The sequence below is a fragment of the Vulpes lagopus genome, chromosome 4 (assembly GCF_018345385.1).
Source record: "Vulpes lagopus strain Blue_001 chromosome 4, ASM1834538v1, whole genome shotgun sequence".
Taxonomy (NCBI): Eukaryota; Metazoa; Chordata; class Mammalia; order Carnivora; family Canidae; genus Vulpes; species Vulpes lagopus.
Window position 1 is genome coordinate 112,774,954 of NC_054827.1, and position 26,899 is coordinate 112,801,852.

General features: G+C 42.5%; 1 protein-coding gene across 1 annotated transcript in view; it reads left to right on the forward strand.

The window, feature by feature from the left end:
• The first annotated feature begins 17,860 nt into the window (after positions 1-17,860).
• The window catches only part of TICRR (TOPBP1 interacting checkpoint and replication regulator), a 39,876-nt gene continuing 30,837 nt past the window's right edge, over positions 17,861-26,899 (forward strand). The window contains exons 1-4 of the mRNA XM_041751010.1: positions 17,861-18,554; positions 23,515-23,794; positions 24,729-24,967; positions 26,131-26,365. Coding sequence (XP_041606944.1) covers positions 17,892-18,554; positions 23,515-23,794; positions 24,729-24,967; positions 26,131-26,365 — 1,417 coding nt within the window. The 5' untranslated portion in view covers positions 17,861-17,891. The remainder of the gene's footprint in view (positions 18,555-23,514; positions 23,795-24,728; positions 24,968-26,130; positions 26,366-26,899) is intronic.

Consider the following 26,899-nt stretch of genomic DNA (forward strand, 5'->3'; position numbering starts at 1 on the left):
CTTTCTCTCAAAATATCTCATTGTTTTGTGCTCACTCTTCTTATGATGATGTAAGATGATATGACACCTGCATGATGAGCTGAAGGGAAGTGGATGACGTAGGCTCCATGACTTAGCACTAGGCCACTATTGACCTGATGATGCATCATCTGCTTCCAGGCTGCGGTTTACTGAAAGGGGTGGGGAGATTACTGTAATAACAAAGTGTTCTCCTTTTGTAAGTATCCATGTATTCCATGTTGTATAATCAATTACAGCCTTTATTTTTTTTTTTATTTTTTTTTTTTATTTGACAGAAGGAGAGAGTGAGCCAGAGAGCACAAGTTGGGGAGGGGGGTGCGGAGAAGGCAGCAGAGGGAGAGAGAGAGAAGCAGGCTCCCTGCTCAGCAGAGAACCTGAAACGGGCCTCCATTCTAGGACCCTGGGATCATGACCTGAGCTTAAGCCAGAAGCCCAACCGACTGAGTCACCCAGGTGTACCCTTTTCCAAATATTTTAAAGGCAGTGGACAAGTTAAGTAAACCATGCTCCTCTGCTGGATACAGCCTATGGCATGCTTGTTTGCCATCTCAACTTTTAAGTTTCTGTAGTTTTATGCTACAAGACACAGGCAATCAAATGTCTCTGCATTGTTGTTGTTGTTTTGTTCTTAATTGTTGATTACTTTTTCTTAAACATAATAAACATCTGTGCAGGATCCACCTATCCATTAACTACCATGCTCACTGTAGCCTGTGAATATTCTCATTTTGTAAAGAATTCTAAGGAATAATTTTCTGATAATATAGGCTTACCTTGTCAGCTCCCAACTTTGGTCTCACTTATTTAGGATTATGCTGTGTCCCTCTCGCAGCTTCATGACCCACAGCATTTCAGAACAGCTGGCTGCCTAGCTGACAAGGTGAGAAATCCATGGTATACTATTAAGTGGGTGCAAGGAGTAGGGCCTTAGAAATTGGTATTCTCATCCCATGCTATTGGGATCATACATTTGCATCACTTTTCAGGAGGACAGCATTGAGCTTCGTTCAGGACTCCACTTACAAATGACAGCAACTCATACAAAATTAGCTTAAACAAAGGATATTCATTGACTTAATTAAGTGGGAAGACCTAGGGAGGGATGGCTCCAGGCACAGCAGGATTCAGGGGCTTGGGGAAGGTCATCAGGGCTCTGACTTCCTATTTCTTGACTTTCCCTGACTGTGTTGGCTTTGCTCTCATGAGACTCCAGTTACATGGCAGGGAAGATGGCCTCCTAGAGCCTCAAGACTATATTTTTGTGACTTCTGGTCCAAAAGGGAGAGAAAGAGCCCGCCTTGCACAAAAGCTTCATCTAAAGTCTCAGGGAATACTATGATTAATTCTGGGTCTTATGCACATCTCTGAACTGAACACTGCAGTTAGAGTAAGACAATACTCTGGCTACCTCAAGTGATATTCAGCCCTGTAGAGGAGAGGTTCATAGAGTCACTGACAGCCCACAGGGGCCACAGAGAGTAGGGGAGGTGTGGCTCTCCAAAGGAAAAACAAAAGGCTGTTCTTAGAAGAAGGAAAGAATTCTGAGCAAGGAAGCACATCAGATGTCATTACATTTAGAAAAAAAAGAAGCCAACAAAGACTTTAAAGCAGTCTACCTTCCATCTAAGAGAATAATTCCACATGAAAGAGTTTGTGAGAAAAGGAAATCATGGACAAGGGCAGATTTGTGTCCAAAGATGTCTATAATCACAGTACTGTTTATAATAGCAAAATACTTTAAGAATCTAAATGTCCACTAAGAGGAGATTAAACAACTTAGTACACATTCATGTTATTGAGATGCTAAGCATCTGGTGAAAATGATAATTATTTCCTTGTATTTCATGAAGGAAAGACCTCCATGATGCACTGTTAAGTGGAAAAGGCAGGCTACAAAGCAGCACACATATTATAATCTAATTTTTTAAATTGGGTATAAACCCATTGGGAAATAAACATTGTCAGGAAACACACTGCAGGCTTAAAAGAGGTTACCTTTGGGTGATTATTTCAATTTATTTAATTTGCTTATCTGAATAAGTACATATTATTTTTTAATAACAGATAATTTTTTGGAAAAGAAATCAGGATAAACACACAAAGACACTCGAAGAATAGACATGATAAGTAAGGACACAAGATTGGGGGTGACGCAGGACCAATGCCCACAAGGTCAGAGAGGCTCAGCTGCAAGGATTCCAGGCCTGTAGGTGCCTGTGGGGACATTGCACACCTATTCATCACCTCTCCTTCCCTGTCATCTTTACGACTCACAGTTATGACACTCATCACAGGGTAGGGTTGGCAGGGTGGGTTGACCAGGGCAGGCTGCCACTGGCCTCCAGCAAGTCATCCTCATCTTTTTCCTCATCTGGCCCTGCCTGTGAAAACTACCTTTTCTCAGCTAGCCCTAACTCCACTCCAAGCCCTGCCAGTTCTGGCAAGAGCAGCTCAGACTGGTCCCTGTGCTTTCGGGTTAACTGAGCAATCACCCAACCTGGTAGTTAAAGCCAGCAGGCCAGTAGGCAGGGAGGTGCCATTGTGACCTGGGAGGGTTGGTCGCATTGGCCTGATGCCCTTATGCTCAGCTCCCTGGTACTGGCTCAGCAGACCCCACCCCAACTCTTCCTTTCACTCCCCTAGGGGCTGGGATAAAAGGCTTCCTCCTTCCAACGACCTCAGCTCCAAACTAAAGTCAGTCTCTGTACAGTGCCTATTGCCAGGTGCTGGGCCTTCTGGCCTTGGGTTACTTCTGTGTCTCCACTTGGGGAATGCTGAAGGATTTGTCCTCCAGAGGCCTTGATATCATCCAAATAGTCAACTATAACTGATTACCTCTTTTAGACAAGCACAGTGGGCAGTTCTCTTGAATCTTCAGTAGCAAATTAAAACTGCCAAGAAGCAGAATCTCTGGTTACAGAAAACAAGAGCCCCCAGCACAATTTGCTAGACTTGTTTCCCAAGAGAAAAGAAGAGGAAAAAAAATCACTATGATTAAGTGTTGGGAGGAAGGGGCACTTCACGCCAATAAAGGGAATATATTCAAGAATTGTCTGGAACATTCCTGTTCTATCATATAAAGTTCACAAAGATTTTATATGCTACTCCATGAAATAGCTATGTCTTTTTTCAACATTTTTAATTAAAAATTTCAAATATAATGAAAATATCCCTATACCCATTGCCCAATTTCTACTATTAATATTTTATTATATTTACTTTATCATATATCTCTTTACCTCTCTATCCATCCATAAATACATGTTATTTTTCTGTGCATCTCAAAGTAAATTGTAGACATCAGGTACTTCCCCCTAGTTACTTCAGTATGTTTATCTTTAACTAGAGCTCAGTATTACTTGTTTATAGTTTTTTTTTAAGATTTATTTATTTATTAATGATAGACATAGAGAGAGAGAGAGAGAGAGGCAGAGACACAGGCAGAGGGAGAAGCAGGCTCCATGCAGGGAACCCGATGTGGGACTCGATCCTGGGTCTCCTAGATTGCGCTGTAGGCCAAAGGCAGGCGCTAAACCGCTGAGCCACCCAGGGATCCCTACTTCTTTATAGTTAAAAAAAATTTTTTAAGTAGGTTCTATACCCAATGTAGGACTTGAACTCATGACCCTAAGATCAAGAGTTGCATGCTCAACCAACTGAGCCAGCCACGCACCCATTTATAGTCTTTTGAAGTGAAATCTATAAGCAATGAAACACAGAATCTTAAGTGTGCATTCATCCAATTTTCACAAATACATAAAGTTGTACACTCCAACCTCTGTCAAGATATAGACCCCTACCATCACCCCAGAACATTTCCTCATGCCTCTTCCCAGTCAATATTTGCCCCAATCTCTCAGAGGACACCACTGTTTGTATTATTCCCACTATAGGTTAGTTTTACCTGTTCTAGAACTTCACATATAGAATCATACAGAATATACTCTTTTGTGTAAGGCTTATTTCACTCAACATAATGGTTTTGAGTCATTTATGGTTTTGCACGTACCAGTAGTCTGTTCTTTTTTGTTTGGAGTAATATTCCATTTTATGAACATAGCACTGTTCCCCAATCTCCTATTGATGAATGTCTGGGCTGTTTCCAGCTTTTTGGCTATTATGAGAAAGCTGCTATAAACATTCCTATACAAGTCTTTTTTTTTTTTTTTTAAGATTTTATTTATTTATTCGTGAGAGACACACAGAGAGAGGCAGATACATAGGCAGAGGGAGAAGCAGGCTCCCTGCAGGGAGCTGGATGCAGAACTTGATCCCAGGACCCTGAGATCATACCCTGACCCAAAGGCAGATGCTCAGTCACTAAGCCACCCGGGGCGCCCCTGTTCAAGTCTTGTTGTGGACATAATTTCATTTCTTTCAGGTCAATACTTAGAAGTAGAATTGCTGGGTCATAGGGTTGGTGTATAATTAATTTTAAGAGAACTGACCTGGGGATCCCCGGGTGACTCAGCAGTTTAGCACCTGCCTTTGGCCCAAGGAGTGATCCTGGGGTCCTAGGATTGAGTCCCGTGTGGAGCTTCCTGCATGAAGCCTGCTTCTCCCTCTGCCTATGTCTCTGTGCCTCTCTCTCTCTCTCTCTCTCTGTCTGTCATGAATAAATAAAATCTGGGATCCCTGGGTGGCGCAGCGGTTTGGCGCCCGCCTCTGGCCCAGGGCGCGATCCCGGAGACCCGGGATCGAGTCCCACGTCGGGCTCCCGGTGCATGGAGCCTGCTTCTCCCTCTCTCTCTCCCGGTGCATGGAGCCTGTGTCTCTGCCTCTCTCTCTCTCTCTCCCTCTCTCTCTCTGTGACTATCATAAATTAAATAAATAAATAAATAAATAAATAAAATCTTTAAAAAAATAAGAGAACTGACGTTTTCCAAAGTGGTTGTATTATTATTATTATTATTATTATTATTATTATTGAAATAAGGCTTTGTTTTTTTTTTAATTTTTATTTATTTATGATAGTCACACACACAGAGAGAGAGAGAGAGAGAGAGAGAGAGAAAGAAAGAGAGGCAGAGACACAGGCAGAGGGAGAAGCAGGCTCCATGCCCCGGGAGCCCCGACGTGGAATTAGATCCCGGGTCTCCGGGATCGCGCCCTGGGCCAAAGGCAGGCGCCAAACCGCTGCGCCACCCAGGAATCCCCAGCGGTTGTATTATTTTATACTCCCAGTAACAATATTTGAGTTCTGGTTGCTCATTATGATCAATAGTCTTTGTTGGGGTGGGGGAGGTCAGTCGTTTAAATTTTAGCCATTTTGTTGCCTATGTAGTAGTATCTTATTGTTTTAATTTGCATTGTCCTGATTATTAATGGCATTGTCTTTTTTGCATGCCTATTATCAATTCATATATTATCTTTTGGGAAGTACTTGTTCAAATCTTTTGCCAATTTTTCACTGGGGTTGTTTGTCTTATTATTGAGTTATAGAAATTCTTTTTTTTTTTTTTAAGATTTCACCCATTTATTCACAAGAGACAGAGAGAGAGAGGCAGAGACAGAGTCAGAGGGAGAAGCAGGCTCCATGCAGGGAACCCGATGTGGGACTGGATCCCGGGTCTCCAGGATCAGGCCCCAGGCCGAAGGCTGCGCCAAACCGCTGAGCCACCGGCGCTGCCCTCTTCTTCTTTCTTCTTTCTTTCTTCTTTCTTCTTTCTTCTTTCTTCTTTCTTCTTTCTTCTTTCTTCTCTTCTCCTTCTCCTTCTCCTTCTTCTCCTTCTCCTTCTCCTTCTCCTTCTCCTTCTCCTTCTCCTTCTCCTTCTCTTCTCCTTCTTCTTCTTCTTTTCTTCTCCTTCTTCTTCTTCTCCTTCTTTTCTTCTTCTTCTTCTTCTTTTCTTCTTCTTCTTCTTTTCTTCTTCTTCTTCTTCTTTTCTTCTTCTTCTTTTCTTCTTCTTCTTCTTCTTCTTCTTCTTCTTTTCTTCTTCTTCTTCTTCTTCTTCTTCTTCTTCTTCTTCTTCTTCTTCTTCTTCTTCTTCTTCTTCTTCTTCTTCTTCTTCTTCTTTTCTTCTTCTTCTTCTTCTTCTTCTTCTTCTTCTTCTTCTTCTTCTTCTTCTTCTTCTTCTTCTTCTTCTTCTTCTTCTTCTTTTCTTCTTCTTCTTCTCCTTCTTCTTCTCCTCCTTCTTCTTCTCCTCCTTCTTCTCCTCCTTCTTCTTCTTCTCCTTCTTCTTCCTCTCCTTCTTCTTCTTCTCTTCTCCTTCTTCTTCTTCTCCTTCTCCTTCTTCTCCTTCTTCTCCTTCTCCTTCTTCTCCTTCTTCTCCTTCTCCTTCTCCTTCTTCTCCTTCTCCTTCTTCTCCTTCTCCTTCTTCTCCTTCTCCTCCTTCTCTTTCTTCTCCTTCTCCTTCTCCTTCTCCTTCTTCTCCTTCTCCTTCTTCTCCTTCTTCTTTCTTCTCCTTCTCCTTCTTCTTCTTCTTTCTTCTTCTTTCTCCTTCTTTCTCCTTCTTCTTCTTCTTTCTTCTTCTTCTTCTCTTCTTCTTCTTCTTCTTCTTCTTCTCCTTCTTCTTCTCCTCCTTCTTCTCCTTCTTCTCCTCCTTCTTCTCCTCCTTCTCCTCCTCCTTCTCCTCCTTCTTCTTCTCCTTCTTCCTCCTTCTTCTTTCTTCTTCTTCTTTTTTTAAGTTTGTTTGTTTCTTTCTTTCAGAGAGAGAGAGAGAGAGCACAAGCAGGGGGAGCGGCAGGCAGAGGGAGAAAGTGAAGCAGGTTCCCTGTGGAGCAGAGAGTCAGATGTGGGGTTTGATCCTAGAACTCTAGGATCATGACCTAAGCTGAAGGTAGATGCTTAACCAACTGAGCCACTCAGGAATGTGGGTTGTAGAAATTCTTTTTTTTTTTTTGTAGAAATTCTTTATACATCTTGAATACCAGTTACTTTCAGATATATTTTGCAAAATTTGGCCCCAGTCTACAGCTAGCCTATTTTTTTTTCTTTAAGATTTTCTTATTTTAAAGTAATCTCTATGCATATATATCATGGGGCTTCAACTCACAACCCTGAGATCACGAGTTGTATGTTCTACTGACTGAGCCAGTCAGGCACCCTTTGCCTTTTTTTTGAAAATAATGTATTTGATGAGCTTAAACTATTGATAAAGTCTTATTTATCTGTTTTTTTTTTTTTTTTAACTTACAGCTATTGCCTTCCTAAGAAACATTTGCTACTCTCAAGCCACAAAGATATTCTCTGTTTTCTTTTAAGAACTTTATGGTTTTGGCTTTTATGTTTGCATTCATGATCTGTCTTGAGTTACTTTTTGTGTATAGAGTAAAATAGGAGTTAAGGCTCTTTTTTTTTTTTTCTATTTGGATATCCAGTTATTCCACCCCATTTATTGAAAAGGTTTTCCTCTCCCCCTTGGATTGCTCTGGCACCATTGTTAAACACCAGATGACTAAATAAGTGTGAATCTATTTTCAGTTCTCTGTTCTGCTCCTTGATTTACTAGTTGTTTCTTATAACATTACCACACTATGTTGATTAATGTAGTTTTATATTTAGTCTTGATGTAAGGTAATGTAAGTCTTTAACTTGTTCTAATCCATGAGCATGGTATGTCTCTTCATGTGTTTAGATCCTTTAAAAACTTCCCTCAGGAATGTTTTGTAGTTTTCAATTCTTTATTTTTTTTATTTTTTATTTATTTATGATAGGCACACAGTGAGAGAGAGAGGCAGAGACACAGGCAGAGGGAGAAGCAGGCTCCATGCACCGGGAGCCCGATGTGGGACTCGATCCCGGGTCTTCAGGATTGCGCCCTGGGCCAAAGGCAGGCACCAAACCGCTGCGCCACCCAGAGATCCCCTGTTTTGTAGTTTTCAGTGTGTAAGTCTTGCAATCTTTTGTTAAACTTATTCTTAAGTATTTCCTGTCTTTTGTTCTTATTGTAAATTGGATTTTTTTAAGGGAGGAGAGGTAGAGGGAGAGAGAGAGAGACTCTTTTTTTTTTTTTAAGATTTTATTTATTTATTTGAGACAGAGAGAGCCCGAGTGGTGGGGAGGGGCAGAAAAAGAGAGAAGCAGACTCCCTACTGAGGAGGGAGCCCAATCAACTGACCAGAGCTCCATCCCAGGACCCTGGGATTATGACCTGAACCAAAGGCAGATACTTAACCAACTGAGCCACACAGGTGCCTGGAGAAAGAGAATCTTAAGCAGCCTCCACACCCAGTGTGGAGATTGGTGGGGCTCAGTCTCACAACTCTGAGATCGTGACCTGAGCTGAAATCAAGACTTGGACACTTAACCAACTGACCCACCCAGGAACCCCCAAATTGGATTGTTTTTTATTTTATTTTTAAATAATTTAAAAAAGATTTTATTTATTTATTCATGAGACACACAGAGAGGCAGAGACACAGGCAGAGGGAGAAGTAGACCCTCTGCAGGGAGCCTGATGTGAGACTTGATCCCAGGATCCCGGGATCACGCCCTGAGCCAAAGGCAAATGCTCAATCACTGAGCCATCCAAGTGCCCCTTGGATTGTTTTCTTTAATTTTACTTTTCAGTTATCAATTATCTACTACTAAAAAATATGGAGTGCTTCACAAATTTGATGTCACCTTGGGCAGGAACCAAGTTAATCTGTATCATTCCAGTATCAGTATACAGGTTGTCAAAGTGACATTGTATATGTTTTTAATAAAAACACAATATGATCTACTCCTGTGAGTTTTTAAGATACACTCCAGGCAAGGAAGTCCCTTCTTTCCTGAGGCTTCTTGTGCTCCTAGCATACTGCTGGGACCCCTAGACGGAGCATTATGGGATCTCTGCCCAAAGTGCCTTTTCTGGGTCATTATCTGGCTCTCTGAGGTTGGATACCTATATTATCCACTACAAACTCCACACAGTCACATCAGCTGTGATTTTGTAAAAATGATTGATCAGTCCTAAAATGTGGTGGTAAAAAATGCTTCCTGAGTCAGGACCTGATATCTATTGGTTCATTCCTCATATGCATCTCCAAATATTAGTGGATAAAGAAAATCCTGTCTCATGTACCTAAGGATAGCTAGAAAGAGTGAGAAGAGAGGCACATCTGTCAGGCTCCTTAAGATTTATTTCTAACCCCTTGGGTGGGTCACTGTGAGGCTTGAGGAAAAGTCTGCAGGTGTTCTTGGAGCACATGGAAACCTTCCTTCAGACTCAAATGAGACTGGCCTGACATGCTTTCTAAGCTAACAACAGTTTCACATCCTTCTTTTTTAAATTGTAGTGAAATATACATATCATAAAAGTTAGTGTTTTAACAATTTTAAAGTGAACAGTTTGGCAGCATTAAGTAAGTACACTCATACTGTTGTGAAAATAAGCATCACCCCCATCCATCTCCAGCACTGTCTCTCATCCCATATCACAGTTCACCTTATAAAATATTTTTCATCTGACCTATGCTTTTGAAGAATGAGTTAAAAGCAGAATCCCTGGCCTTCCACTCCTGAACCATTTGGCATTTCTGGGGTTCACAATGTGATAGAAATCTTTCCTCATGGTACCTATTCGCGGGTCCAGGCCTCATTGGCTCAGCCCAGCCCAGGCCTGTGAAGCAACAGTTCCCCTCTCCTGAAGGGGGATGGGTAGATTCGTAGGGAATGGGGCCTCCAGATCAGCTTCTGTCTTCTCTGGTCCAGCCATGGATCCATTAGGGAGATTGCAGTCCTGCCCACCCCACTAAATTGTCTGGGATCTCCATCCCTTCCCACCCTTCCACCAGGACCTCACAGCTCTCCTGAGCCTCTATAAGCCCCTCTAAGTGTAGGGAGGGAAATTTGAGGCCCTTCCTCAAAGGTGAGTCGACCCTCTGTTGGGCAGAGGTTGAGGCTGATGATCATTCTCAGAACTGTCCCAATCTTTGTGGCAGACTCAGGTTCTGTGCAGTATAACTGACTCCAGAGAAGGAGTTTGATTCTAGAAGGAGTTCCAGCCTCCTCAGTGGCTGCAGAACCACTGCATTAGCCCCATCTCCTGATGGATATCTGTGAGGAGCCCGGGCTGCCTTCCCAGGAGAACTTCCTTTCATCCTTCCTTTCATCCTTCCAGAACCTCTCACATCAGTGAATGGACCCAGTGTTCCAAGCCATTTCCACAGGACCCAGGGTGAAGGGTTTCTGAGCTCTGTGTAGTCCTGATAAGGCAGGCCTGGGCCATGCCTCACCGGCTTCAGCCACAGCTTGGCCTTCTCAGGCAGAAAAGAGCGTCAGTCCCATAGGACTCTGGGATTGTACTGGACCTCAGAATTGGTTTCCCAGGAAGCACTGTGCTGGGGTGGGAGTAGAGGTGAAGTTTGAACAAGAGATTAGGGTCCCAGGCCTTAGGCCAGCAGGACTCAGAGAGATGACAGGGCAGGAGTGAGGCAAGTACCACCCAGCCTGCACTCCTGCACCCCACTCTACCACACCTCTGAACCACAGCCCTGCCCCTCTAGTAAGTAGAGGGACCACTCAATGAGCTGTGTGATGTCCAGCAATTTACTTAGCTTTCCTGGACTGTTAAAATGGAGATTTAAAAAAATACTTACCCAGAAGGGTTTTGGAAGATTAAATATGAGTGTTCCTAGTGCAATGCCAGGCACTCAGAAAGTGTATGATAAACATTTTCCTTTCTGCTTTCTCCTCCCTAACAGCTTTACACATACTGCTCTGCCTCTATCAAGGGAGCTAGGCAAGCTGGCAGTTCCCAGAAGGCTCAGGGAAGCCACTGTTCTTTCTCCATGCCCAGAAATACCACTGCAAATGGATGGTTTCTCCAGAGACCACCAAGGAACACTGGAGCACTCGGGCCTGGGCAGAATGGAGAGTTGAGCAAACAACTCCTGTGGATGATAAACAATTTCCTCAGAAGACCCACCCCTTATCTAGACCCACCAAGAACACATACTCTTCATGGCATTGCCAGTAAAAATCCCCAGACCTGAGACCTTTAAGGTCCCTGCCCAGGTCCCTGCCCAACGGGAGCTGGAGTTGTCCAGATACCTCTGCTGTTTTTCCAAAGGAGGGGGAGGATAGTTTTGTCATCATCACCTTCAAGTTCTAATCTCAGAACTAGGAGGGACTTTACGTGACATGCCAGTAAAAATTGCCAGTAAAAATCCCCAGACCTGAGACCTTTAAGGTCCCTGCCCAGGTCCCTGCCCAACGGGAGCTGGAGTTGTCCAGATACCTCTGCTGCTTTTCCAAAGGAGGGGGAGGATAGTTTTGTCATCATCACCTTCAAGTTCTAATCTCAGAACTAGGAGGGACTTTACGTGACATGCCCGGCCCTACCGCCACCCAGTTCAGCTAGAATCTTTGGGGGTAGGGCCAGCTTTGAATAGTTTTTTAAAGTCCCCAGGTGCTTCTAATGTATAACCAGGGTTAAGAACTTCTGGTTTAGTCCAACCTCCTCATTGTAGAGATAAAAACACATAGGAGGAGGGGTACCTGGTGGTTCAGTCATCTTGATTGTAGCTCAGGTCATGATCTCAGGGTTGTGGGATCAGGCCCTGCATTGGGCTCACATTCTGGGCATGGTACCTGCTTAAGATTCTCTCTCTCTCTGAAAAAACAAAAAAGCAGATAAACCCCATGCACAGGGGGAGAAAACCCCAGAAAAGTTGAAAGAAATAAAATTTTTAAAGTGAAAGAGTATAGTTCAGATTAGTTGTGCTAAGAGGGAAGCTATTATGATTTCATTATTTCTAGTATTGCCCTAGACAGCTGGCCTCATGGACATGTGCCTTGTACAGTCACACAGGCTTTCATGCTTAGAAGGGCCCCATGCTTTGTTTAATGCTCTATTCTTGCTGTTTTGAAATTTTTAAATTTTTTTTAAGATTTTATTTATTTATTCATGAGAGACAAAGAGAGGCAGAGACACAGGCAGAGGGAGAAGCAGGCTCCATGCAGGGAGCCAACGTGGGACCTGATCCTGGGTCTCCAGGATCACACCTGGGCTGCAGGCGGCGCTAAACTGCTGCGCCACCAGGGCTGCCCTGAAATTTTTAATTTTCTTAATAAGGAGGTCCCACATTTTCACTTTGTACTAGGCCTTGCTGGTCCTGGCCTTAGATCACACAGTTCTTAAAAGCAAAGTGGATTATCACCCCCATTAAAGAAAGATTAAGAACACAGGGCTGAGAGGCTTGTTGGTTGTAGGGCTGGCCTGGCCCTCCATTGCCAATGACTCCCTTCCCTGGTCCACTCCATCTTCAAGGGAGGAGGCTGTCCTTGGATCTCCTGGGGGGAAAGAGCATAAACGTTTCAGTGTTCCCTCTTACTAGCTGTGAGAGATCTTCTGAGCCTCAGCTTCCTCACCTGTAAAAAGCAGGAAATAATGTGTGCTTTGCAGAGAGAGATTCTTGTGAGAAGAGCCCAGAATCATGACTGTCTCTCTGCCCGATGGAAATATGTGACTTCCCCTCCCTTTATGAGAACATAGAACACATGGTTCCCTGAAAGAATGGGACCCATGGGCTCCAGGTACGGCCTTGACAGCCACCCCCAAGGTCCTTTCTTCTCCCTGAAAGGCCCAATTACGGTAAGTTCCCAGATTTCTGCCTTTCTCACCCAAAGGAAGGATAAGCAGGTCTGTGCAAAGCTTTCTTTCTGGAATGGGGGCATGGGAGCTGGGGAACCCCTAGGTTGCTGCTACTGCCCTCTGGTGGTACTCTAGACGTATGTGCACAAATTCCTAATGCTTGACGCTGGGAAATGCTTGATAACATACTCCAATTACAAAACTTGTTTATTGCTGCTCTGCTAGGTACTAGGGATACCAAGACAAAGCACAGTTCTTGCCTCTAAGAACTCACAGTTTAGAAAGTGAAGCAAACTCTTAAAGAGATAGCTGGAATGCAGTACAATGTGATGTTATAATAAAAAAGACACCCGATTTTTCATGCTAGACAAGTGGGGTAGACATATTTATTCCTATTCTTCCAACTAAGTAAAGCTAACAATCCCTGGACATTCTGTATAAACAGATACATGAAGGCTCTTTGAGGTTGAGAGAAGAGGAGGATTTGCTAGCGACCTGAAGACTCAAAGATTAACATGGCGGTGAGTTCCTTGGGTTTGCTTTTGCCCTTTAAGATCTGACTGGATACTGGAGAAGCTGGCAGCTTAATACATCAATGGATGTAGATCCCAAAAGCCTCAAGAAAAGTCTGCTCTCTCCAGTCAAAGGACCAGGAAAGGGGCACAAGCAAGACAGAAAACTTTTTTTTTTTTTAAGATTTTATTTATTTATTCATGAGAGACACAGAAAGAGACAGAGACATAGGCAGAGGAGAAGCAGACTCCCTACAGGGAGTCCAATGCGGGACTCAATCCCAGGACCCCAGGATTACTACCTGAGCCGAAGGCAGATGCTCAACCACTGGGCCACCCAGGCGCCCAAGGCAGAAAACTTAGACAATAATAGATCTAGTCCAGTCAAACTTCAAAAATCCCAAACAAACAAAATTATATCCCAGCCCCATCAGCAAAGACTGAATGGGAACCTACACTTGCCCCTTTGCTAGGCATAATAAGGCAGCCCCTTCCCCACCAGGGTGATACCCGAGGTGTAGTGGGGAGCTGGGACTTTTATCCCCACCTGATGGTAATGAGGCCCAACTCCTGCATATCCGGGGAGGTCCCTTAGGGAACATGAACTCCCAAATCCATCTGTTGGGAACAAGAGGCTCTCCCTGCCCTTGCAGGGTGATGTCAGAGGAGGCACAGGGGAGAAACAGGACTGGCACCACCACTCATGATAAGGCAGCTCCCCCACCTGCAGGGTCAGAGGAGGCCACAGAGTGCTAGCGGGGAAGCAGTACTGCGTTTTTCAAGTGATGGGGTGGGGGGGAGAACTGTCACCCCAGAATTCTATAGCCAGCGAAAGTCCTTCAGGAATAAAGAGAAAAGGGACACCTGGGTGGCTCAGCTGTTGAGTGTCTGGACCTTCGGCTCCGGGTGTGATCCTGGGATCCGAGATAGAGTCTTACATCAGGCTTCCTGCAAGGAACCTGCTTCTCCCTCTGCCTGTGTCTCTGCCTCTCTCTCTCTGTGTCTCATGAATAAATAAATAAATCTTTTTTTTAAATAAATCTTTTTTTAAAAAAAGGAATAAAGAGAAAATAAAGATATTCTCATATGAAAGAAAATTAAGGAATTTACTGCAAGCCGACTTGCCCTAAAAGAATGGCTAATGGAAGTTATGAAACAACAACAACAACAAAAATGGTAAAAGAAGGAATCTGAGAACATCAGGAAGAAAGAATGAACAATGGAAAGAGTAAAAGTATGGGTAAATACAATAAAACTTCCTTCCCTTCATAAATTTTAAAGTTAAGTTTGATGGTTAAGGCAAAAATTATAACTAATATGGTTACCAATATTTATAAAGGAAATAAAGACAATTTTAAGTGAGGGACGGAGAAGGACTCAAAAGGAGGTAATATTTCCATACTTCACTACAACTATACTTCACCAGACCATGGTAAGTTATATGTACATATTGTAACACTCAGACAAAACACTAAAAAATCTGGACAAAGAAATACACTAACAAACAAAATTGATCAATCACAATTGAATTAAAAAAAAAAAAAGCTCAGTTAACCCTGAGGTAAGCAGGGGGAAAAACAGAAAACCAGAACAACAAACAAAAACAAAAAAATAAGATGTCAGACTTACGCCCTAATAATCAATAATACATTACACAGTCTAAATACATCCATTAAAAGATAGAGACAGGCAGAACAGATATTTAAAAATGACTCAATTAGATGTCACATAAAGAAACTCACTTCAAACATAATGATATGGACAGGTTGACAGAAAAAGAATGAAACCAGATATACTATGCAAACACTAACCAAAGAAAGCAAGAGGGCACCTGGGTGACTCAGTCAGTTAAGCATCTGCCTTCAGCTTGGGTTGTGATGCCAGGACCCTGGGATTGGGCCCCACATTGGGCACCATGCTCAGTGGGGAGACAGCTTATCCCTCTCCCTCTGACTTGTGCTCTCTTTCTTTCAAATAAATAAATAAAATCTAAAAACAAAAGCAAGCAAGAGAGCCATATTAATAGCAGACAAAGTATTTCAAAGCAAAGAAAATCCCCAGTTACAGAGAGGGATATAACAGTGATAGGAGAGTCAATACACTAAGAAGACATAGAAATTTTATTTTATTTTATTTATTTTTTATTTATTTTTTTTAAATTTTATTTATTTATGATAGGCACACAGTGAGAGAGAGAGAGGCAGAGACATAGGCAGAGGGAGAAGCAGGCTCCATGCACTGGGAGCCCGACGTGGGATTTGATCCCGGGTCTCCAGGATCGCGCCCTGGGCCAAAGGCAGGCACCAAACCACTGCGCCATCCAGGGATCCCAAGAAGACATAGAAATTTTAAATGTGTATGCACCAAACAACTGAGATGCAAAATATATAAAGTAAAATAATGATAGAACTGAAAGGAGAAATGGACATATTCACAATTACAGTTGAAGGCTTCAACATCTCTCTCTCTCTCATCTGATAGAAAACTAGACAGAAAGCACAGATACAGAAGAACTCAAAAATACCACTAACCAGCAGAATCTAATCAGTATTTATAGAACACTCAACAATGGCAGAATATACATTGTTTTCAAATGCTCATGGAGTATATATGAAGATAGGCCATATCCTGAGACATAAATCAAACCTCAATAAATTTAAAAGAATTGAAACCATACAGAATGTGCCTACCAAGTCAATGGAATCAAACTAGAAATCAAAAATAGAAAGATGACAGGAAATCAGCAAACAATTGGAAACTAAACAACACATTCTCATTAATCCATGGGTCAAAGAGGAATTCTCAAGAGAAATTTAAAAATACATGGATATTAGTGGAAAAAAAAGTGTCCAAATTTGTGGGACACAGCTGTGCTGAGAAGAGAATTTATGGCACTACATACCTTAGGAAAGAGGAAAACTCTCAACTCAATAAGTTACATTCTCATTTAAGGAATCTAGAAAAAGAAGAGCAAAATAAACCTAAAGCAAAAGGAAGGAAGAGAAAAATAAAGAACAGAAATCAATGAAATGGAAAAACAGAAAAGAGAATCAATGAAATGAGCTCATTCTTTGAAAAGATCAATAAAACTGATAAACCTCTAATAAGACTGATATTAAAAAAAGAGAACACAAATTACTGATATCAAGAATGAAAGAGAAGTTTCACTGCAGACCCTGCAGTCAGGTGGAGTCCTGCACTGAACACATATCTCTGTTTACCAAGCTTCCCAATGTCATCTTTATGGTCTGGATTTTAACCTCTGACAGCTCTGTATATCCCCTGAGCTGATTCCACCCCCCTCCCTTTCCAAGCTCTCCTTATAGTGTACGGTAAACAAACCCCCCTTGGTCTCAGCCTCTACCATGAATATTCCCTTTACCTTCTTGGAAGCCTGGCTTCTTCTATTTGCAACAGGAAATACTTTTTTATTTTATTTTAAGATTTTATTTATTTATTCATGAGAGACACAAAGAGAGAAGCAGGTAGAGACACACAGGCAGAGGGAGAAGCAGGCTCCACGCAGGGAGCCCGACGCGGGACTCGATCCCGGCACCGTGGGATCACGTTCTGAGCCAAAGGCAGATGCTCAACCTCTGAGCCACCCAGGCGTCCCAGGAAATACTTTTTATTCATTAAGTATATTCCCCGCTACTATAAAAGTAACAAGGAAATACAAAATTATAGACAATTTAGAAAAGAGTAATATAATTTTAAAAAGTAAATCAGCATAATGTCATCACCCAGAAACCATCACAGACAACTTTCTGTACAGTTTTATCTTAACAGTTTAAAAATATACACATAGGGACGCCTAGGTGGTTCAGCGGTTGAACATCTGCCTTCTGCTCAGGGCATGATCCTGGGGTCTTGGGATCCAGTCCCCCATGGGGCTCCCTTCGAGGAGTCTGCTTCTCCCTCTGTTCGTGTCTCTGCCTCTCTCTGTGCCTCTTATGAATAAATTAATAAAATCTTTAAAAAATAATAAAAATATTCACATAGAAAATCCAGGGTTCTCACTGCATGCAGTTTGGTAGCCCCCCTTTTTTTAAATTTTTAATCTACTATTACATATAAAAAGCTACAGGATGTTCCTTCCCTTTAGGGTGTACCATGCATTAACCATTGCCAGCTCCCATTTGAGCGGTTTTCCAATTTTTCTCAAGTTAGCTGACTCTGATAAACCTACGTCTTTCATTTGTATCTAATTATCTTCTTCAGAGAAACTCCTTGAGGTCATTGGGACAAAGGAAATGAACTTGTTAATACTTTTTTCTTAAATCACAGAAAACGGAAGTCTTTATCATCAGATTCTACTCCATAGAAAGCCTGGGGTGGCTTCTTCCCAGTCTGAATCAGACCACCTCCATCCAATTCCCTCTCACTACCAAGTTTGCAAACTCTTAGTAAACTCCTCCCAGCAGCCCGCACCCGCGCCTGCGCACAATCGCCCAAACGCCGGCCTCCAGCCCAAAAGGGAAACTTAAGGACACGCCCCCGAAGCACAACCTCTTTAAATTTTAAAACGAAGGCCTCAGCCAATGAATGTGAAGTTTCTCCCGGAACACGGGGCCCCGCTCACGGCCACGCCCTCCACCAATTAGGCAGAGGGCTTCTCCGTCTCCCTTCCAATCAGCGCCCAGGATGGAAGTTACTCACGTAAGGTACGTAAGGCAAGCGACCAATAGGAGCTGATTTTGGGGGAGGGCTCCGCCAATGGCAGGAGCACTCGGAGAGCGCGGGAGCTTTTCCACCGCAGCTCCTGAGGGAAGCGGTGAATGGCGCTGGTTCTCTGAAGCGAGGCCCGCGGCTGGAGCTCCGGGGCTGCGGCGCGGGGGCCATGGCCTGCTGTCACAACGTTATGCTGCTGCTGGACACCGCGGGCGGTGCCGCCGGCCGGAGCTCAGTCCGGCGGGCAGCCCTGCGCCTCCTCACCTACCTGAGTTGCCGGTTCGGCCTGGCCAGGGTCCGCTGGGCCTTCAAGTTCTTCGACTCTCAGGGGGCGCGGGGCCGGCAGTCCCGCGTGTCTGACTTCCGTGAACTGGGGGCCCGCTCCTGGGAGGACTTCGAGGAGGAGCTGGACGCCAGGCTCGCGGCCGGCGCCCACGGCGCCCACCTGCCGGGCCCGGCGCCCAGGGCCAGCCACACGCACGGCGCCCTGATGGAGACGCTGCTGGACTACCAGTGGGACCGGCCCGAGATCACGTCGCCCACGAAGCCGATCCTTCGCAGCAGCGGGAGGAGACTGCTGGACGTGGAGGGCGAGGCCAGGGAGGCCGAGGCTGCGCTCGGGGGCTTCGTGAACGCGGTCTTCCTGCTGGCTCCCTGTCCGCATTCGCAGAGGGAGCTGCTGCAGTTCGTGTCCGGCTGCGAGGCCCAGGCCCAGCGCCTGCCGCCTCCCCCGAGGCAGGTGATGGAGAAGCTGCTGCCCAAGAGAGTCCAGGAAGTCATGATCGCCCGAAAAATCACCTTGTACTGGCTGGATACCACCGAGTGGCCTAAGGTAAGTTCGCGGTGAGCTCTGACTTGGCGCGCAGTGTCCTGCTTGCTGACCGGGACCTGGCGGCGTCTGCGCAGAGGCGGGGAGACCCAGAACCAGACTAGCACGACCAGCATGTGTCTCCTTCAGAAGGAGAGTCCTGTGATTACGAACTGGGACGATAGGTAAGTAGATCCTTGGTACGTCCTAAGGTCAGCATTTAAGGTCCTTCATAATTTGGGTCCTGTCTGCCTTCCCCGGTTCTATTTTTCCTACGAATCCTCCAGCATATTATTATTATTATTATTATTATTATTTTATATTAAGATTGTATTCATGAGAGAGAGAGAAAAGCAGGCTCCATGCAGGGAGCCCGATGCAGGACTCGATCCCGGGACTCCAGGATCACGCCCTGGGCGGAAGGCAGGTGCTAAACTGCTGAGCCACCCAGGGATTCCCCCTCCAGCATATTATTGAAGCATCCTCTAGTCGTTCAACAAATCTTGACTGCTTGTTCTGTCTTACCAGTCACCCTGAATGCCAGCGCTCACTCTGCTATGCCTGTTTAAACTCCTCTCTAACGCCTTGCCCCGTGGCAACTACTCAGCCTCAACTGAATTTCCATGCACTTCTGTGGCACCTACCCTTTCCGGGTTATAGGTTCCAATTGTGCAAATCGCCTTTCATTTAGTCTAAAAATACCTCAAAGGCAGGTACACACACACACCTTTGTATTCCCTGCAGATGCATGTCGCTGAACATTGTAAGTGTTCAGTAAATGTTGACTAGTGGAATGAATTTCGGTACTTAGAATGGTAGATGGCTCATTTAGATCTTTATTGAGCCAATGGGACCTCTGCTTCCGTTAAGTACACAGAGATAAGTATGTACTTTTACCCTCAGCATTTTTCTTCTGTCATCTTCATTTAGTGAACAAATAGTCATTGAGAGGGACGCCTGGGTGGCTCAGTGGTTGAGTGTCTGCCTTCAGCTCAGATGGTGATCCTGGGGTCCTGGGATCAAGTGCCAAATGGGGCTACTTGCAGGGAGCCTGCTTCTCCCTCTGCCTATGTCTCTGCCTCTCTCTGTATCTCTCAAGTATAAATAAATAAAATCTTAGAAAAAAATCATTGAGAAGCCATTACATCCAGTGCCCACTATACTGTTAGAGCTGTGGAGGGGTGTGGTGGTCAGCTGAGGTGGTTTACCTTCTAATGAGGAAGATACATTAAACAGATAAGAATAAACAGGTGAGCAAGAAAAGGTAGAAGGGTGGGGGACTGTTGTATAAAGGGTCGGGAGTGCTTTATGAGCAGAGGAGGTGACAGAGGAGGAACAGGAAGGTTGGGAAAGAACATTCCAGGCAAAGAGCAGGTATAAAAATTTGAACTGGAAATAAGCTTAGTTTGTTTCAGAAAGCACATGTCTTTTTCTAGACAGTAAAAGTGCGCATTTTCTTCTAATTGCTGGGCAGTGGCTTAACCAGGTCAAATAAGTGGGCATGTGTTTCCACTTATTGGAAACACATGTCATTAAACTAGGAGTGGGTTAAATTGCAAGATTACAAATGGAAAATGAGCAGGTACTTAAAGAATGATAATACAATGTTAAAATTTCCAACATGCTTTCACACACAAAGCTCAAAAAAGACATCGTAAATCCAAAATAAGGCAGCAGTGGCTTGTCAAAGAAAAAGAACAAAGGTCTTCAAGGGAATTGTAAACATTTGAGAAAATGGAATTCTAGAACTTAAAATTTGTTAAGGCAACAAATCAAGTTTTGGACATAGTACACAAGACCTAACTGCTTGATTTGGGAAAACTGACACCAAATCACACCAAAAACTTTATTCTGGAATTATATCAGAAACTGTCTAGAAATAAATCTTAGCAGATGGGGCTTGGAGATTTTTCTCCTTTTTCTCTTTTTGGAATAGCATTGCAATAAATAGATTGAATCTTTTTAAAGATCTCTTTCGGTTCTCACATTCTACCATCTGAGGGAATGGGTCTTCTCTGAGGCTTTCCTTCTCACATCTGCTATGTTGTTTCCCCTAAGAAAATGCCTATCAAACTTTTCTGGGATTTTTTTTTTTCTGGTTAAGATTCATCTTTTCCTATTTGGAAAGCCTCTGCCCAGCCACACTGGAGACAAAAGGGAGCTTTAGTTTCTGTCCTTGGAGACCTCTTGCTATAAGGAGTAGAGAAAAATCCATGTCCTGTCTTGTGGAGCTCACAGTCTGGGAAACAACTGCAGGAAATAGAACATGGACTCACAGACTAGGGGAGGAGGGATCCAAGCACAGGACTCTTGCAGGATAAAAGGGAGCATGGGAGATCACTGGCACGCTTTTGACTTTATGACTCTCATTTATTCACCCATTTATTACAAATCTGCTAGATGTGCTGGATGTACCATTAGTGAACCAGACACGTGTAGTTCCTGCTCTCTTGGAGTTTATAGTCTTTTTTTTTTTTTTTTAAGATTTTTTTTTTTTTAAAGTAGTCTCTGCGCCCAACGTGGGGCTTGCACTTAACCCTGATATCAAGAATCAGATGCTCTACTGACTGAGCCAGCCAGGTGCCCCTGAATTTATAGTCTTGTGGACATTTATAAGTCTCCAAATTTTAAACTATCACTAAGATTTTCCTCTCACTTAATCTGTAATATGCATAGAAGTGAAAAATGTAACCGTATTCTATATACTGATTTTTTTAATCCTGTGCATATATTCTCATCAAAAGTTGATATCTTTTCAACTCTTATTAAAACTTTAGGGATCCCTGGGTGGCGCAGTGGTTTAGCACCTGCCTTTGGCCCAGGGCGTGATCCTGGAGACCCGGGATCGAATCCCACATCAGGCTCCCGGTGCATGGAGCCTGCTTCTCCCTCTGCCTGTGTCTCTGCCTCTCTCTCTCTCTCACTGTGTGCCTATCATAAATAAATAAAAATTTAAAAAAAAAAATTTAAAAATAAAAACAGAAAATTAAAAAAAATAAATAAATAAAACTTTACCTTTCAGCTGATAAGCAAAAAAAAAAAAATTTTTTTTCCTGGATGTCCTCTAGCCAGAATTTCTAACAACTTCAACAAATTTTTTGTTTCTCTTCGGCAGAAAATCCTTCCTAATCAGGATCTCTGGTAGATGAGCCAGCTTACTGTTGTCCCCCATAGCAATGAACACAGGCAAGGACATATGAATGGTTAACAGCACATATTAATTGATTAATTTCTAAACTGGCATGCATAGCTGAAACAAAAGTTTTACAATATATTGTTTATCTACACTATGAGATATTTTCTTTTGGGCTCTTATACTTTCTATTCTGTTTTATTGTTTTTGTTTTTGTTTTTGTTTTTTGCTGTTGATCTTGAGCCAATTGATCCATCAAAGGGTCATGACCCCTATTTTAAAAGCACTATCCAAAATGGTTCTTGGATCAGTTTGTCCTTGTCTTGCTGTGATCTTTAGCACTCTTATGCCCCTTTTTAAACTTGAATAAAGGAAAAGTTTGGAGATGACCTGGAAGACTTTACATTCCATAGCAACTTATGGTTTACAGTTGTTAACTCCTGTAGAGTAGGTAAACCAGCATAATAGCTGTATTTTGGGGTAGATGCACTTCCATCATGTTCCCATATTACTTGAATATTGTCATGTTATATTGTGCTGTTAAATATTTCATATTATTGCTGTTTTACTCACTCCATCCCCAACTTTAAGATTTTAGAAGACAGGACTGGGTCTTGCTAATCCATGGTATATAAAAGTTTGTTAAAAGAAGATTGAACACTTTGCAGTGAGGAAATAAATACTGGCTTTTACAGAGAAAGCAGGATTTGAGCTAGATTACCCAAGTTGGAGAAGAGGGGGAAAGCACGGGAAACAGAACGAATGAACCAAAGTGTGGAAAATAAGTTAGGTGTGTTCTGGAAACAGTAAATGGTTCAGTGTGCCTGGAAGGTAGTGATGGGTGAGGGAAAGATAATGTCTTTGGAAAGGTTGTTTAGGGCTGGGCTATGCCCAAGAGTTACTTTATCATGGAGGCAGTGGGAAGCCCTTGAAAGTATTTGGAGAAGTAACATGATCAAATTTGTGATTTGGAAGAATACTTAGAACAACATGGAGGACAGATTAGAAGCAGGACACAGACTTCAGTGGCTGTACAGTAAGAATCCAGGCAACAGATGACGAAGGCAGTAGTGAGAGCAGGCTGTACAGTAGCAGGATACTAGCCATTATTTGTCTTTGGCTTAAATACAGTAATTATTTCATTTGATCCTTTAATGTAGATATCAACTTTACTCTTTCCCGCTCTCCCCAAGCTTTATTTGTGGATGCCCCGTTTGTTTATTATTATTTTTTATTATTTATTTTTATGGTGAAAAAATTTAGATTTATAGCCAGCTGGACTCAGTTTAGATGATCCCGATTTTGTTGGCAACATAAAGCATCATAGTCAGGAGCCAGTCGAACATATGCTTTCTTCCCTCCATCAGGCCTGATCAAGGTGTTGACCTTGGCCACATCAATGTCATAGAGCTTCCTCACAGCCTGTTTGATCTGGTGCTTATTGGCCTTGACATCCACATGAACACAAGTGTGTTGTTGTCTTCTATTTTCTTTCTGGCTGACTCAGTCAGGGGGAACTTGATGGCGTAGTCATCAAGCTTGTTTCTCCTGGGGGCGCTCTTTCGAGGATATTTGGGCTGCCTTTGGGGACGCAGGGTCTTGTGTCGTAGGAATGTAGGTGCCTTACAAATCTTTTTTTGTGACTGTGCCGCCTTTCAGCACTGCTTTCTTAGCTTTCAAAGCCTTTGCTTTGGCTTCGGTTTTGGGAGGGGCAGGGCTTCCTTCTTCGCCTTTGGTGCCATCTTCAGTGAAAGGGATTTCCAAGGCTCGTTTCCATGGGCTTATAGAGCTGAGTCTCACCCGGATGCCCCGTTTATAACCACCTGAGGTTCGTTGTCATTTTTATTTTAGTTGTGGGAATCCCCGGACCACGTTGGGTACTGGACAATGTGCGAACTGCTCCACCTTGTAGGAGGCACTATCTTACCCTCCGAAACTTTCAGCCAGGATTGTACAAAAGCTGGGAAAATACTGCTTGGTGGTGAAAAAAACCTGTCAAGTGAATCTCCCCTCTCTTCATGGATTTCAATTCTGCCACCTGATGCCACTTTAAACTGTTTGCTCTATAATTCTCCTGCATACGAAGCCTCATTTCCACGGACTGAAGGAACGTTATTTCTCCCTCTTGAAGGTAACCAGATACTCTTTTGGGAGGGAGGCTTTATGGTCTCAAGCATGTTGATTTCTTCAAGGCAAGTCCATGCTTTTCACTTCTTTAGAGTTTCCCAGAGTCTAGGCACTCAGTGAATGCTTATAATTAAGATGTCTGTGCAGGATCAGGTACCACAGGAAAGTGTTAAACACGGGCACAGGATAACTACCAACCCACCTATAAAATGAACTAGCAAGTGATTTTTAAAGAATTTCCCAGCTATTGCAAAGAAGGTAATATTGTTCAGGTGTCTAAGCAAAGGGGTGGCAAGATTTCCTGCCTCATAGACGAGACTGATAAATTGAAGACCACAGAGAAGCAATGATTGATGAAGAGAAGAAACAATAAATTAGTAAACAGTTTGTAAAAATGGTGCTTGTTACCATGTTAGACTTCATAAATTTGTTTTACTGTATGATCTACTGTATAGTGAATCTTCTTTCTGAATCCCATATTCACACAGGAGTCCTACCATATAGAGTTGTATACATAAAACTATGTTATATATTATGTGCAGTTTAAGGAAATCTCAAGAGTAGTTTGTGTAAGCAGTTTTGTCATAATCTTTAGAATTTAACATTCTCATAAGATGTGATATATTGTATTTATGAATTCAAGAAGCAATAATGTCTTTTTTTTTTGTAAGTAATGAGCATTGCTTAAATATTTATTTCTAAGGCATAATTATTGAGAAGTGCTGGCATTTAGTTGTACTCTCACAGTCCATTCATTTATAGCTCTTCCTGTAGAATGAAATGCACTTGCTATACTAGCCTGTTGGCAGTAGAATGAGGGTTGAAGTGTGAAATGACAATACTAGTACCACAACTGACAATCTCATTTTTTTCTTACTATTAAATCTGTTTTGAGTAACTATTACATTAAAATTTTTAATATTCTTTATTTCTAATAGAGAAAGAGATTCAAGAAACATGGACAGTTACTCTAGAGCCCTTGGCCATGCATCAGAGACATTTTCAGAAACCAGTCAGAATTTTTCTAAAAGGCACAGCAAGCCAGTGGTCTCTCCCAGCAAGTAGCAGTTTGGGCACTGATAGCTGGATGCTGCAAAGTCCAGAGGAGAATAAATCAACTCAAAAGATGTTATTTCAGCAGCTGATAAGCAGACTGACTGCCGAAGAGGTACACTTGGTAGGTTTCTGGCGCATGCTAAATTCTTCTGGTCTAGAAGCACACTGATGAGGTGAAATTAGTGTGTTTATGAGATGCCAAGGATTGTTCTACAAAATGTAGTTTCAGTGATGCATGTAGCATCGTGACAATGCTCATTAGTGAAGAAACAGCTTATAAAATTGCCTGTACCTTGATTCCAATGAAGTTAAATTATATTAGCAGGGGGGGAAAAGGTAGTGGACTGAATGGAATGCAAGTATTAGTTTAGGGTGGTGAAATAATGCCTGATTTCTCGTTATTTTGTAAGTGTTCTATTATAAGTTTTTATATAGTATCATTTTTAAAAAGCCCTACACTGTAAAATTAGATTTAATAGTGTTTACTAGTTATACAAATTTAGAAATGTCTTCTGAAAAATACATACATACTCAGATTTGATTGAAAAGTGATGATTATTTTATTTATTTATTTATTTATTTATTTATTTATTTATTTATTTATTTGGTGGTGATTATTTTTAAATGACCAGCAAGTTTCTTACTTTGTCTTTTGCCTTTGTAACCTCAGAAGGCTTCTATCTTCTGGATCCCATTGTGAGACATTTAGAGAAGAACTGTATAGTCTCTGAACTGATGTTCTAAGAGTTGTGTGTTCTGATGGGAAGAGCACTTGAGGCAGGAGTCAGGCCGTTTGGGTTGGTCTCAGCTCTGCTGCCCAACCTTGTGATCTGAGTAAATCCCTTAAGTGGTAGTATTGCCTCATGGTTAAGAGCATGGATTTTGAATTCATATGCACCTGCCTTCTGTGTCTTACTGAGTGACCTGAAAGAGGTTATTGATTCCTCAGCCTTAAATCCTCCTCTGTAAAATGGGTATAATAATCATTTTTACCTCAGAGTGGTTGTGAGGACTCAGTTATAATAAGCACATAATAAGTGCTTAGTAAATATTCCTGGTAACCTTAGATTTTTCTTATTTGTAAATTGAGAGATTAGCATTATATGGTCACTAAATCCAATTCTAGCACTAATACCTTTCCAGCCTGTCTTTTCCACAGTTTTCTCTTTTATAATAGTAATCATTGGGGATACTATCTTTTTTTTTTTTTTTTTTTTTACTAAGCTGCATACTTCTTAGCCATAGGTCAATAATCTTCTCAACTAATTAGAACTTCTGATACAGGTTGCCAGCGTGGACCCTGGTGAAGGCTGGCCCCCCATCACAGGAGTTATTTCCCCCCTCTCTACCAGTGCTACAATTCTCACTGTATTCCACACTGAGGAAGCTGAATTTCAAAGACATTTTTTCCAGACAGTTGTGGCAGAGAGCTCCCAGGATACAGCTTCCCCTTTTTCTGATGTTATGGATATTGTATTACATCAGCTTCACAATTCACTTGAAGATCCAGCTACCTGCGGTAAGCTTTTGAACCAATAACTAAGATACTCCAGGACAGTGGTTTATAGTTTTTTCCACCATCAGAATTTTTTTTCACTGTGCTCTTAGTAAAACCCCAATATCTATTATAAAACAGATAAGAGCAACCTACAGTAATACTTTAGGCAATTTAAATCATCATCATTTATAAAAATTTTGGGGATCCCTGGGTGGCGCAGCGGTTGGGCGCCTGCCTTTAGCCCAGGGCGCGATCCTGGAGACCCAGGATCGAATCCCACATCAGGCTCCCGGTGCATGGAGCCTGCTTCTCCCTCCGCCTGTGTCTCTGCCTCTCTCTCTCTCTCTCTGTGACTATCATAAATAAATAAAAAATTAAAAAAAAAATTTTTGAAGTGCTTCTGAGGAGTCTAAAAGCTCTGTGAAACTGGTTTGAAATCAAAGGTATAAGATGAAACCTGTTTTAATACATTTAATGAAGACTGCATATAAAATTATTATAATTCTGTCTACCTTCCAATTTGTTGAATTGTCACTAATATGATGCAAACCTTAT